Source organism: Littorina saxatilis, linkage group LG9 (assembly GCF_037325665.1).
Source record: "Littorina saxatilis isolate snail1 linkage group LG9, US_GU_Lsax_2.0, whole genome shotgun sequence".
Lineage (NCBI taxonomy): Eukaryota > Metazoa > Mollusca > Gastropoda > Littorinimorpha > Littorinidae > Littorina > Littorina saxatilis.
Genome location: NC_090253.1, coordinates 58,110,618 through 58,124,564, shown reverse-complemented (window position 1 = coordinate 58,124,564; position 13,947 = coordinate 58,110,618). Strand labels below are relative to the sequence as shown.

At 42.8% G+C, this 13,947-nt stretch overlaps 1 protein-coding gene across 1 annotated transcript in view; it reads left to right on the top strand.

The window, feature by feature from the left end:
• Window positions 1-13,947, top strand: part of LOC138976599 (thioredoxin reductase 2, mitochondrial-like) — a 58,688-nt gene that overhangs the window by 8,506 nt on the left and 36,235 nt on the right. The window contains exons 5-13 of the mRNA XM_070349461.1: window positions 2,813-2,887; window positions 4,523-4,601; window positions 5,486-5,548; window positions 7,124-7,194; window positions 8,361-8,380; window positions 8,907-8,998; window positions 11,539-11,710; window positions 12,513-12,658; window positions 13,121-13,216. Of these exons, the coding sequence (XP_070205562.1) occupies window positions 2,813-2,887; window positions 4,523-4,601; window positions 5,486-5,548; window positions 7,124-7,194; window positions 8,361-8,380; window positions 8,907-8,998; window positions 11,539-11,710; window positions 12,513-12,658; window positions 13,121-13,216 (814 nt within the window). The remainder of the gene's footprint in view (window positions 1-2,812; window positions 2,888-4,522; window positions 4,602-5,485; window positions 5,549-7,123; window positions 7,195-8,360; window positions 8,381-8,906; window positions 8,999-11,538; window positions 11,711-12,512; window positions 12,659-13,120; window positions 13,217-13,947) is intronic.

Sequence of the window (13,947 nt, the reverse complement as noted above, 5' to 3'; positions counted from 1 at the left end):
CTTGAGGTGGTGTTACCAACACCGCATCTCGATCTCCGCCAGGTACCTTCCAGGGAGGCTGAACACTCTGGCGGACGCTCTCAGTCGCTCCGGCAGGGTGCTTCAGTCCGAGTGGACAGTCACTCACGGGGCACTGCTTCGCCTTTGGACCCAAGTCCCAAAGCCTCTCGTCGACCTGTTTGCCACCAGGTTCTCGAAGAGGCTCCCGGTGTTCGTCTCGCCATTCCCGGACCCTCAGGCTTGGCGAGTGAACGCTCTGGACATTCCCTGGACGGGTCTGGAGGCGTACGCCTTTCCGCCTTTCCCATTACTCGGCCGAGTAATTCGAAAGGCGGAGCTGGAGGGGCCGGCCCTTCTACTTCTGGTCGCGCCCCTCTGGCCGTCGCAGGACTGGTTCCCAGACCTGCTTCGGCTCGCCCAAGGTCCTCCCATTCCTCTCTCTCTGCGAAGAGGGGAATTAGTGCAGCCCCGAACAGGCATTCCACACGAGGAGCCCAGTCTTCTGAAGCTTCACGTGTGGATGTTGTTCGGGACTCACTGAGGCGCTCTGGTGCGTCTTCTCCGACGCTGGACTTGGTGGGCAGCTCCCATAGGGCTTCCACCTCGTCCGTATACGCCTCGCACTGGAGGGCCTGGGCCTCCTGGTGTTCCGCTAAAGGGGTGGTTGCAGTGGCTCCTCGCTCTATGCAGGTCGCCAACCACCTCTCGTTTATGTTTTCGCAGGGTGCCTCCGTCTCCTCTATGAGGGTCCGGCGCTCTGCGATCTCTGCTACTCTCAAGCAGATCGGCCGATCTGTTCAAGTGGGGGGGGTGATCGCTGCTGTCATTAAGGGCGCTGCTCTCAAGGAGGTCCGGTCTCGTTTGCCCGCTCCTAAGTGGGACCTGTTCCTTGTTTTAGCGTTCTTGCGGTCCGCGGAATTTGAGCCTTTGAGCGAGTCGAGTCTCTACAATCTCACTCGCAAGACTCTTTTTCTGGTTCTTTTGGCTACGGCCCGACGGGGTAGCGAGGTCCACGCTCTGTCGGGTCTGCCAGGTGACATTTTGTTCGAGTCGGACGGCTCAGTATCTCTTCGTTTCCGTCCCGACTTCCTGGCCAAGAATCAGGCTCCGGGGCAGGCCTCTCCGTTGGTTCGCGTCAAGGCCTTGACCAACGCGTTGGCTCCGGATGACCCTGATTCGGTCAACTGTCCAGTTAGGGCCTTACGTCTGTATTTGGCTCGGACTCAGCCGGTTCGTTCCTCCTCACAAAAGCTATTGTTTATCTCTCTTCTCACTTCAAGGGAGAAAGACGTTTCAAGAGTTACGTTGGCCCGGTGGGTGTCGTCCCTTATTCGGCAAGCCTACAGTTGGTGTCACACAAGTGGGGGGGGGGCTCAGCCTGCCTTTCCCCTGGTCTCGGCCAGAGCCCATGAGACTAGGGCGTGGTCTTCGTCTTTGGCCGTTCTTCGCTCGCAACGGCTTGACGAGGTGCTCTCGACGGCTTACTGGCGCTCAGAAGATATTTTCATTAATTACTATCTTCGAGACGTGGCTGCACTCAGACAGGATGGATCTCGCGGTCTACCTGCCCTTATAGCAGCCGGCCAGTTCCTGTCCAGAATGTGATGGTGAGTTTGATTTATTTCTTGCCCACCGCCATGTTGATGTTATCTGCTATATATGTGATTCGGAGTAAGAATATGTAATTTAATGGAAAATTTCTAAAGTAAATTTTCATTTCATTAATATACTTACCCGAATCACATATCGAAGTCCCTCCCGCCTGCCCCGCTGTTTGTTTCGGTTTTTCTCTGAGCCGGAATGAAGTAGCCACGTGCGTGGGATGGGAAGTAGCTAATGGGAGGTAACTCCCAGGGGGTAGCTCACTACCATATGCTAGTTCCAGCTTTTTTGGTGTGGGGTTGCTTCCCTTTAATTACTTTAAAGATGGGTAGCGCTTTCAGTACCTTAGCATACCAGACGGTGTCAACTGCTATATATGTGATTCGGGTAAGTATATTAATGAAATGAAAATTTACTTTAGAAATTTTCCATTTTAGTCAAAAATACAAACAACATTTATGTATCGATTTATTTTAGGTAACATTTCTTTTATTTTGTACAGTTCAACGCGTGCACAAACATGCACTCTTTAGTAGTTTCGACCGCCTAAATAGGATTTTTGGCTCACGTAAGTGTAGCCTATGCGATGCTAACTTTTGTCTGTCTGTGCGTGCGTGCGTATGTATGTCTGTGGTAGAAACTTTAACATTTGAAGACGTCACAACATTTGAAGACGTCACATTATGACGTAAGAGGGTTAGACGTCACGCGAAGGAATTACTGAAAGTCTCGGTCATTGTTATTTTGAGCGGGCCGAGACTAGTTTTTTCTTCGAAATCGACCATTCAGATCTAGATCTAGTGTCTCGCTTTCTTGCACAGTGTCACCTATGCCGCTTACTGTGTGTGTGTGTGTGTGTGTATGTGTGAAGAAGTGATTGAGTTTGTGTTACTGTTTGTCGATTTCTTACGTGAGCCTTGAAGGCTTCGCCTCTTGTTTTTTAGGCTTTTTGTTCATAACCTCTGTAAATTTACCCCCATTTTAAATGTAAGACTTCACCCCTTTTTAAGATCTGATTTTCTTATATTTTTTGAGGTTTTGAAAGGGGGGTTCCGCAGTACAATATAACATAATCTGTTTTATGTCATCCTTGTAGTTAACTGAATATGGGTAAAATGTTCGATGTTGCTGAATACTTTCGTGCCTTATTCGAGATGTAGTCCCGAAAGTACGGTGACTGATGGATTGTAATTTTATGTTTGTTTTACAGGGAGTGGCTGTCAGACGCAGTCCAGAACTACGTCAAATCTCTGAACTTCGGACACAGAGTACAGCTCAAAGACAAGTAAGTGCAGTGGATCCCTTCCTGGAAGCAAGGCCTAGCATTGTAAGCCGTTCGGCGTACTTTACGCCGAAATAACATCTCCAGTACGCGGAACTCGATTTGGTGTACTCAGAAATGCAAAAACCTGTTATTCCCAAACGGTAAACCCAAACAGTCCCCGCTTTCGTTGTGTGCGCCGTCCGGTTCAATTCTCAATCGGTTTGACAGTTTGCTTGAGCACGTACTTCCTCTGGCATCGCGCGAGCATGCTTTGTGCCGGTGTTTTGTGGCTCTAGACTTGAAATAATGTCTCGAAGCGACATTGTTGAACATGGTCGGCCATTCAGTGACAAAGAATCCAGGTATTCCTGGAAGTGGGAATGGCTGGATTTTGTTCCGAAGGCGGAAGGCAAGTCAGAAGAAGTAATGTGCCGATACAGACTATGGACTATGGCATAATTTAGTTGCTCAATCTTCTTTGGGGGGGGGTTCATTTTAGGTAAAAAATCTCCAACAAATCTTCAAAATCCCCGCCTTTGTAAGCTGAACTCACTTTTTCCAATGCTAGGCCCTGTGGAAGACCTCTAGAAATGAGAAAAGCAGGTCTTAAAAAGGAGGGAGTCTTAAAATGGGGGTACATTTACAGAGGTTATGAACAGAAAGTGTGAGAGAACAGGGTCTTAAAAGGGAGGGAGTTATTAATGATGGGATGTCTGTAAAAAAACCGAGGTCTGTTGAAGCAGCACGTAGCATAGTTGGTAGCATGCTTGCTTTAACTCATTGTCTCCCAGGTACGGATATATCTGTACCCACTCATATGGCTCTATCTGACCAGGTACGGATATATCCGCTCAGACTGTTAGCTTCAGTCACTTCCTGTAACGTCCATCTAACGCCTGCATTCCAGCGTGTTGATACACAGTTACTACAATTCTGAGTGACCTGCTGCAGCACAGCTGGTCTCGGCTTAAAAAAAAACTTGGTCAACATAGGTGGGGTAGAAAGTGTGAATTATAACCAGGTGGTCGCTTTCGTCAAGAGATTTATTTATCAGAGTCTGTGTAGACTCTCTTCCAGGTCCGAACAAACAAACAGTTAGTCAGACAAACAAAGGGCCAAGGACCTCTGGACTTCCTGAGTCACAAGCTTTTACTCTAGACATTGTGTAAGCCTGGGCTGATGGAGGTGCACGAAGCGAAACTGGGTGGCACCCGACTGGGTGGGAGCCAGCCTCGGGGTCCGATTGGTTGAAATCACAACAAATCTCAATTTCAACCAATTAGACCCCTCAGCTTGCTCCCACAAAGCTGGGTGGCACCCAGTTTCACTTCGTGCACTTCAGCTCAGACTGACGGTCTGAACAGTTTCCTAAGTGCAGTGATGCAGAACAGAAAAGAAGCCTGAAATGGATGATATCCCGGGTTTGTCAGTTTCTACATTAAACACAAAGAAGGTTAATGCTGCACACGGGCCACAGTCAAGCCCTTACATTTATCCTATCTCACAATATTCACAACAATAAACGTTCACATCTTTACCACGTCATTGATATTTCACCCAATGGTGATACTACATCTGTATTGTATATTTCAGAAATGTGACATTATTAAACCCAGAAGTGATAGATTTGTATCACATTTATATCGTACTTTTCAGAAATGTGACGTACATGAATGCACTGGGAAGCCTGCTGGACCAAAACACCATCAAGACGGTGGATAAGAATGGCAAAGAGGTGAGCAATGTTTTGTGGGTTGTGTACATGTATGCAAGGGAAATGTTGGCACCAGACAGGCAGTGGTACAGTGGAACTCCTGTGTAAGACCTTTACAAATCTGAGAAAATCAGGTCTTAAAAAAAAGGGAGTCTTAGAATGGAGGTACATTTGCAGAGGTTATGTATGAACAAATAATCAGAAAAGTAAGATCTTTGAAACCCCCCGCGGGTTAGGGGGAGTCCCTTATTGGTTGGGACGAGAAAGAATTTACCCGATGCTAACCAGCATGTCGTAAGAGGCGACTAACAGGTTCTGTTTCTCCTTTTACCCTTGTTAAGTGTTTCTTGTATAGAATATAGTCAATGTTTGTAAAGATTTTAGTCAAGCAGTATGTAAGAAATGTTACGTCCTTTGTACTGAAAACTTGCATTCTCCCAGTAAGGTCATATATTGTACTACGTTGCAAGCCCCTGGAGCAATTTTTTGATTAGTGCTTTTGTGAACAAGAAACAATTAACAAGTGGCTCTATCCCATCTCCCCCCTTTCCCCTATCCCATCTCCCCCCTTCCCCCGTCGCGATATAACCTTGAATGGTTGAAAACGACGTTAAACACCAAATAAAGAAAGAAAGAAAGAAAGATCTTTGAAGGTGAAAAACTCAAGTCTGTCAAGGGACAGAATCTTAAAATGGAGGTAAATTGACAGAGGTTGTGATCACAGGTGGGGAGGGTAATCCACTATCCCCTTTACAAGTTAAAATGGTTATTTCAGGATTTAAAGGATGGTATATATTGACGGGAAGAAAGGTGGCAGAAGGGTGGTGGTAACGTTGGTGTATTTGGCTGTGGTGGCGTTGATTCCCGTTCTGTATTTTCTCCTACTGACGGATTTTATTTTGCAGCAAATACTGAAAGCCCATGATATTGTGATAGCAGTTGGGGGAAGGCCTTACATTCCTAGCGAGGTGAGTGGTATGCTTTGAATGAGTGTTTTTAATCTTTTTTTTTTCTCAATTTTTCCCATTTCCATTGTTTTATATATTACCCATTGCTGGGAAATTAGGGTCGCTTCCTCCCAATGAAAAGCTAACAGCAAATAGAGTTGCAATACCCAGGTGTGTGTGTGTGTGAGTGTTTAGGTGTAATCAGCCACCGGCACTTATGGCAGAATTGCTGAGGTCTTTTATATGCCACTAGGGTGGGACAGGGATACCGTCTCTGAGTCTGCACATGCACACAGTTGACCCGTGTCTGTCTCAGCTTGGATTGGAACCCGTGACTCAAGGACCACAAGTTTAGTGCTCCATCAACTGACCTACCAGGCTCCTATACGGAATTGTTAAATTTTCTTCATGATATATCAATGGAGATATTTGACATAGGTTTATGGGGTCTCATGGGAGGAGCCCGGGATACATAAGGCCAAAAAAAAATAGGTCTGTTTATGGTAACATAGGCCAAAAAAATAGGGTCGGTAGGTCGGGAATTTTTTTTAATTTTTTTTTTTCTCCAAAAAACCATATTTTTACGTTATTTTGCACAAAATTTTTTTTTTTTTTTTTTTTTCTCCCAAATGCCAAAAAAAAAGTCTAGGGTTGCGCAAAAAAAAATAGGGTCGGTCGGGTTACCGTAAACAGACCTATTTTTTTTTTTGCCTAACCAAGTATGAGCAATGAGAGATTAGCACAGTTTAATCGTTGTTTGTACGTGCAGACGGGCGCAGTGGCCTAATGGATAAGACACCGGCCTCCCAAGTGGAAGGTCGTTGGTTCGAATTCTGGCTGTGGCTGGTGGGTTAAGGATGGAGATTTTCCCGATCTCCCAGGCCAACTTATGTGCAGACCTGCTAGTGCCTTATTCCCCTTTGTGTGTACACCCAAGCACAAGACCAAGTGCGCACGGACAAGATCCTGTAATCCATGTCAGAGTTTGGTGGGTTATAGAAACACAAAAATACCCAGCATGCTTCCCCCGAAAGCGGCCATGGCTGCCTAAATGGTAGGGTAAAAACGGTCATACACGTAAAATTCAACTCGTCCAAACAACCCCCCACTCCCCCCACGAGTGTACATGTTTTAGCCCACGAACACAGAAGTGGAAGAAGAAGTACGTTCTCTGAGCCCTTCACTAACACATTATGGTCATATCGGTTGGAATAGCTGTGTAAATTTGCTTCATTGCAGATTTGACATTTTCTGAAAACAGTACTGACGGTACACATGACAACATAGGTTTAGCGCGTCGGGGGACCCTCACCATGAATGTCTAGCATGTTATTTCGCCTTCAAGCTAGTATGTAAAGGATTCTCTCGGATGGATGTCTTTTTGGGGAAGGGCTGATAAGGATAATATTCATACAGTCCTGTGAGGTTACCCTCTTGGAAATTCGGGCTGCTTTCTCCCTGGGAAAAGCAAGCTGCTATACAGTATACAGCGCTACCCAGGTTTTTGTGTTGTCTTCCTGCATTGTATTCATGTTTCCAAGCCCTGAGACTTTCGCTGTGCTCTGTGATCTGGCAGTTGCGTTTTGATGTTGACAGATACCAGGAGCTGTGGAGCATGCCATCACAAGTGATGATATCTTTTGGAAGACAGATCCACCGGGGAAAACGTAAGGCCCTGCTTCATGCGTTTGGGGTGTAAAAAATGTTTTATTTGATAGGACCTTTGCTTTAAGATTCGAGTGTCGTTTTGGGTGCATCGTTTACATACAGTTTTACTGTTAGATATCCATGTACATGCATTATCTCCATTCCTTCAGCTAATTTTACTTTACAGTACTTTTCCAGCATCTTGTCTTCATCATTGAAAATTGGACAGGGAAACGGGCGGGGATGTAGCTCAGTCGGTAGCGCACTGGATTTGTATCCAGTTGGCCGCTGTCAGCGTGAGTTCGTCCCCACGTTCGGTGAGAGATTTATTTCTCAGAGTCAACTTTGTGTGCAGACTCTCCTCGGTGTCCGAACACCCCCGTGTGTACACGCAAGCACAAGACCAAGTGCGCACGGAAAAGATCCTGTAATCCATGTCAGAGTTCGGTGGGTTATAGAAACACGAAAATACCCAGCATGTTTCCTCCGAAAACGGCGTATGGCTGCCTAAATGGCGGGGTAAAAAACGGTCATACACGTAAAATTCCACTCGTGCAAAAAACACGAGTGTACGTGGGAGTTTCAGCCCACGAACGCAGAAGAAGAAGAAAGAAGGACAGGGAAAAATACTCCCAAAAGTCTGTTGTTGGTTACCAAATATTCACAGAAAATACTACCTTTTTAAAAAAAGAAAACGTGGGGTTGTTATTTATTAATGTTTTCTTTTTTCTGTCAGTGGGTTGAGCTTGAAAATGACTGTGTCTGCTTGAGTAAATCAGAGTTGGATTTTGTTAATTTAGGTATCTCTTGTTATGCTTGGTATGCAATGAATTTAATTAAGTTGACACGGTTTTATTGGTCCATAACCCATGGGGGCATTTTGAACAATAAATACAATCATGATATATGCTAATATAATAAATAAAAAATAAAAATAAAAAAAGTTATGAAAAGCTGTTACAAATTCTATTAATATTAAGTATGGCATTAGCAGTTAGTGTCAAAGCATGCTCAAACCATGATCTACGTAAAGGATATGTCTGTTTGTCTGTCTGTCTGTAAAAAATTCCATTTCAAACGGCAGAAATTAATATGTAAAGCGCGGAGAGCACAGTTAATTGTGGTTCGCGCTATATAAGCTCTTCATCATAATAATAATAATAATATACCTTTGTTGTTGTTGCAGATTAGTTATTGGTGGAAGCTGTATCCTTTTCAATCAATACGACAGGGAGGCACCAAACTTACAGTTTTACTTCAGAGGCTCTCGGGTTCAGATTTATTGTGTTTTATTATTAGTTACGCTTTTGATCTGAATTGTGGAATATTTCCCCTAATAATTTCTTTGTGTTGTCAGCACGTTTCAACAGAGTAAATTTGACGTATTTACTTACAACTAGAACGCATGATTTAGACATTTCTCATGATCAACATGCACAGGCATCACCTTCTCAACCACATAAAGAGTCTGTATTATCCTGTCCCAAGATAGGCCAAATGGTTCTAAGAGGACGTTAAAACTAATTATCATCTGTATTATTGGTTTAAACATAAGTTTATTTTAACAAAGGTTACAATCATGACATGTATACAAAGTTCACAGAAACAGCAACAAGCTAGAAGTTTATAGTGGTGTTCCTGTTCCTGTATTATTAATCATTACAATACAGTTAGCACTGGCAATTAATTTGTGTTTCTACTTTGACCAAGAGCAGTTTCTTTAACGGTGAAGACATTGCACTCGAGTGTGCAGGCTTTCTCACTGGTGTTGGGTTCGATACCAGCGTCATGGTTCGTTCTTCGTGTCTACGGAGCTTCGACAAGGTAAATGTTTAGTGGAACCTTTTTTGGAGACCTCCAAGAATCTGAGAAAGTCAGATCTGAAAAGGAGAGAGTCTTAAATTCAAGGTGTATTTACAGCCCTCCAAGAATCTGAGAAAATAAATGTCTGAAAAGGTGAGAGTCTTAAATTCAAGGTGTATTTACAGTCCTCCAAGAATCTGAAAAAAAACATGTCTGAAAAGGAGAGAGTCTTAAATTCAAGGTGTATTTACAGACCTCCAAGAATCTGGAAAAAAAATGTCTGCAAAGGAGAGAGTCTTAAATTCAAGGTGTATTTACAGACCTCCAAGAATCTGACAAAAAAACATGTCTGAAAAGGAGAGAGTTTTAAATTCAAGGTGTATTTACAGACCTCCAAGATTCTGAGAAAGTCAGATCTGAAAAGGAGAGAGTCTTAAATTCAAGGTGTATTTACAGACCTCCAAGATTCTGAGAAAGTCAGATCTGAAAAGGAGAGAGTCTTAAATTCAAGGTGTATTTACAGTCCTCCAAGAATCTGAAAAAAAAACATGTCTGAAAAGGAGAGAGTCTTAAATTCAAGGTGTATTTACAGTCCTCCAAGAATCTGAAAAAAAACATGTCTGAAAAGGAGAGAGTCTTAAATTCAAGGTGTATTTACAGACCTCCAAGAATCCGAGAAAAAAAATGTCTGAAAAGGAGAGAGTCTTAAATTCAAGGTGTATTTACAGACCTCCAAGAATCTGACAAAAAAAAATGTCTGAAAAGGAGAGAGTCTTAAATTCAAGGTGTATTTACAGTCCTCCAAGAATCTGAAAAAAAACATGTCTGAAAAGGAGAGAGTCTTAAATTCAAGGTGTATTTACAGACCTCCAAGAATCCGAGAAAAAAAATGTCTGAAAAGGAGAGAGTCTTAAATTCAAGGTGTATTTACAGACCTCCAAGAATCTGACAAAAAAACATGTCTGAAAAGGAGAGAGTTTTAAATTCAAGGTGTATTTACAGACCTCCAAGATTCTGAGAAAGTCAGATCTGAAAAGGAGAGAGTCTTAAATTCAAGGTGTATTTACAGACCTCCAAGATTCTGAGAAAGTCAGATCTGAAAAGGAGAGAGTCTTAAATTCAAGGTGTATTTACAGTCCTCCAAGAATCTGAAAAAAAAACATGTCTGAAAAGGAGAGAGTCTTAAATTCAAGGTGTATTTACAGTCCTCCAAGAATCTGAAAAAAAACATGTCTGAAAAGGAGAGAGTCTTAAATTCAAGGTGTATTTACAGACCTCCAAGAATCCGAGAAAAAAAATGTCTGAAAAGGAGAGAGTCTTAAATTCAAGGTGTATTTACAGACCTCCAAGAATCTGACAAAAAAAAATGTCTGAAAAGGAGAGAGTCTTAAATTCAAGGTGTATTTACAGACCTCCAAGAATCTGGAAAAAAAATGTCTGCAAAGGAGAGAGTCTTAAATTCAAGGTGTATTTACAGACATTATCAACAGAAAGTCTGAAAAAACACGGTGTAAGATAGGGGGGAGGGGGGGGGGGGGAGGTCTGAAATTAATGTGGGGATCTCAAAAGGGGGGTTCCACTGTCACTGTACGGTACTGATGTCTGATATTATTTCTGTTTCTTATTCTGTGAATGTTAATAGAAGTGTTTGATGTTTTTGCGTTTTAATATGTGACCCTCCACCAGGTTTGGCGGAAATTTATTTCACAGAGTCAACTTTGTGTGCAGACTCTCTTCGGTGTCCGAACCTCCCCCCGTGTACACTACATTGGGTGTGCACGTTAAAGATCCCACGATTGACAAAAGGGTCTTTCCTGGCAAAATTGCTTAGGCACAGTTAATAATTGTCTACCTATACCCGTGTGACTTGGAATAATAGGCCGTGAAAGGTAAATATGCGCCAAAATGGCTGCAATCTACTGGCCGTATAAAATTTCATCTCACACGGCATCACTGCAGAGCGCCTAGAACTGTACCCACGGAATATGCGCGATATAAGACTCATTGATTGATTGATTGATTGAAGGGAACGAGTCGGATGTCACATCGCGCGGTTCTGCTCTAGCTGCCTAATATACGTCCGGGGGCTGTCAGGTATCAGCGTGAGGATCACCTTAGTCACAGGCTTATAACTCAACAACTTTTGGCTCGTTTCTAAAACGGTTTTCACCACTGGATAGAGCATAAACAACTTTAAGAAAATGTCAAATTTTAAAAATCATGCGAAGGTGACATGCGACTCATTCCGTGGTGGAGGGTCACATATACATGTGTGTTATTTTTTTGCAGCTTATGTCCCATGAGTGTCATGTACAGTACCTACTGGTTTTTTTGTTTTGTTTCTTGTTCTGTGAAATGTAATAGAAGTGTAACTTGACGTTTTGTTTTGTTTTTACTCTGTGTATTCTTTTCTTAATGCAGAAAATGTTCCATAAGTGTTCTGTAAAGAGTCCCGTTTACTCCGATGTCTGTCGTTTTTTCTTCTGTGAAATTTAAAAGAAGTGGTGTTTGATGTACTTGATTTGTTTTAAAATTTTACTCTGTGTGTTCTTTTCATGCAGCAAATGTCCCATCTCGTGACGGATTACATGGCCGCCGGAGGGACAAAGTTCCTGTGGAAATGTCGACCCAAGGAAATAGAGAAAGGATCTGACGGCCGATTGCTTGTGTCTTACATCACTGAAAAAGGGGCGCAGCAGCAGGATACTTTCCAGACTGTGCTGTTCGCTACTGGTTGGTCTGATTGCATAGCACTCAGATTTTTGTTTGTGTAATCACTTATTGATGCTTTTAAACCTATTACTGATTTGTCTCCTTAGTCCCATGTCTCATTTTGATTGTGTAATCCTGTGGTGCAATCAAATATTTGTTTTTTTCTGTTTTCTTCACTCTTTGTCTTTTGACTTGGCGCATAGAGGATGAAAGTCGCTTGTTCATTTGAATTCTTCTTATTCTCTCAGATGCTAGGAGATTGATTCCGCACAACTCTCACTTACTCTGTTTGGACATGTCATATGCATTTAGAGTGCTTACTTCCCTTTGATTATCAGATCTTAGCACTTTATATAATTCTTAACTATTTATTTGGTATTCCATCAGTCTGCTGGCTGTCTGTTTGTATGCTACTTTTATGAAATTGTGGTGTGTTTGCAGTAACAATTTGCAGCCAACCTTAAAGGCACAGTAAGCCTCCCGTAAACCATCACAGATACGGTCAGGCTTTTACACACAGTACAAACACCTTTTCATTTAAACACTCACCAATTGAGAACATCCTAGGTGCCAAACGAGGCGCCATTGTTCTTCAGGACCAAGTCCACGAAAATAAATTCTTGGAAAATGTCTCACGCTCAACAGAAAGCAGCCAGGATGTTCCCGTTCGGTGAGCGTTCAAATGGAAGTATGCTTGTACTGTATTTAGACGCTCGGGGAGCTCTGTGGTGGTTTACGGGAGGCTTACTGTGCCTTTAAAAGTGGGATCCACTGCACAACCTTTTCTGTCTTTTGTTACATGTACATGTATTCTTTTGCACAGGTCGCAGACCTGACACAGAGTCCATTAACCTTGAGGGTGTCGGGGTCAAGGTTGACCAGGAGTCACGGAAAGTGATCGGAGGTCATGAAGATGACAACGAAAGATCATCAGTCTCAAACATCTACGCCATTGGCGATGTTCTGCATGTGAGTTATGATTTGTTCATCTACAAGCGCAAGACAGATACGGATTGATATGGTTGTGACTTTGTTTTACCACAAGTGGATCATCTACAAGTAAATATCAACCATTGGCTGCAGGTGACTCGAGGTGATAAATGCGCTCTTTTGGTCGATTCCACAAGCTGATATTACTAAAAGTAGAAAAGGGGAATTCTGTGAAGCTGTTAAAGGGGAGTAACTCATATTAATGTGGTAATCGTGCAAACCTTGTTGTATGCTACCAAACTTCTACAATTTAAGGTGAAAGATTTAGTCACTGCAGTTTGGTGATAAATGCTGGTTACAGTAAGGGTTTAGAAAAAGAAAAGAAGAATTGACAGATAAAATAAGTCGCGTCAAGCGACGTTGTCCAACGCTAAAGAAGAAATTCTGTAGAACGCTAAAGACGAAGCTGATTTTAAAAAAAAACTTTATTTTTTTGTTCAGGAACGGCCAGAGCTGACACCAGTGGCTATCCAAGCTGGCAAGAAGCTTGCACATCGCTTGTACGGCAAGGCTGGAACACAGATGGATTACACCAAGGTCAGTGCACAATAAAACTGCTACACAGTATACTGTATAGCGATAAACATTGAAAGAAGGAATTGTTTTTGATGTATTGGTAGACTTGATTAACAGTGCGACGGACGCGTGTGAGGCATGTTTGAATCATGGATGTTCAAATGCTGTCTGGAGTACGCTCATTTTTCTGAAAATACACCAAGTTTGTTTGAGAATACTCCAAGTGCAAAACAGGGGTTCCCAGGTCTGTGGCAAGTATTAGTACTGATAAATTGTGTCCAACTATTGTGAGTGTCTCCGTGAAAAAGAAGCTCAGATGTGCATGTTGTGCAGTGTCCGTATTGTAAAATACAAGCAGTCAGTACCAGGCTTTGCCTGTGTGTTAGCTTGATACTAATTATAACTGGAGTTGTCACCCTCATGGGTGTTACTGGGAAAAATCAAAAAACCTGAAAGGCAGGGGTCCAAAATGCTCAAGTTTGAAAGAAAGTTTCTGGACACCGACGAAACCAAATCATAATAAGCAAGATGGCGGCAAATCCAAGGGAGCGAACCGAGAAAGCACGCGAACCGGTGTCAAAAGTCGGATCGGAACCGCTGCTCGTTATTTCAACTTAGCGAAACGAAGTTGGTTTTTTTTTTTTTTTTTTAACCCGGAAAACCGGAATTTCCGGCTTCAGATTTTTTCAAAAACCGGAAATCCGGCAAAAGCTGGAAGAGTAACACCCATGCACCCTTGTCAGGAATAATTC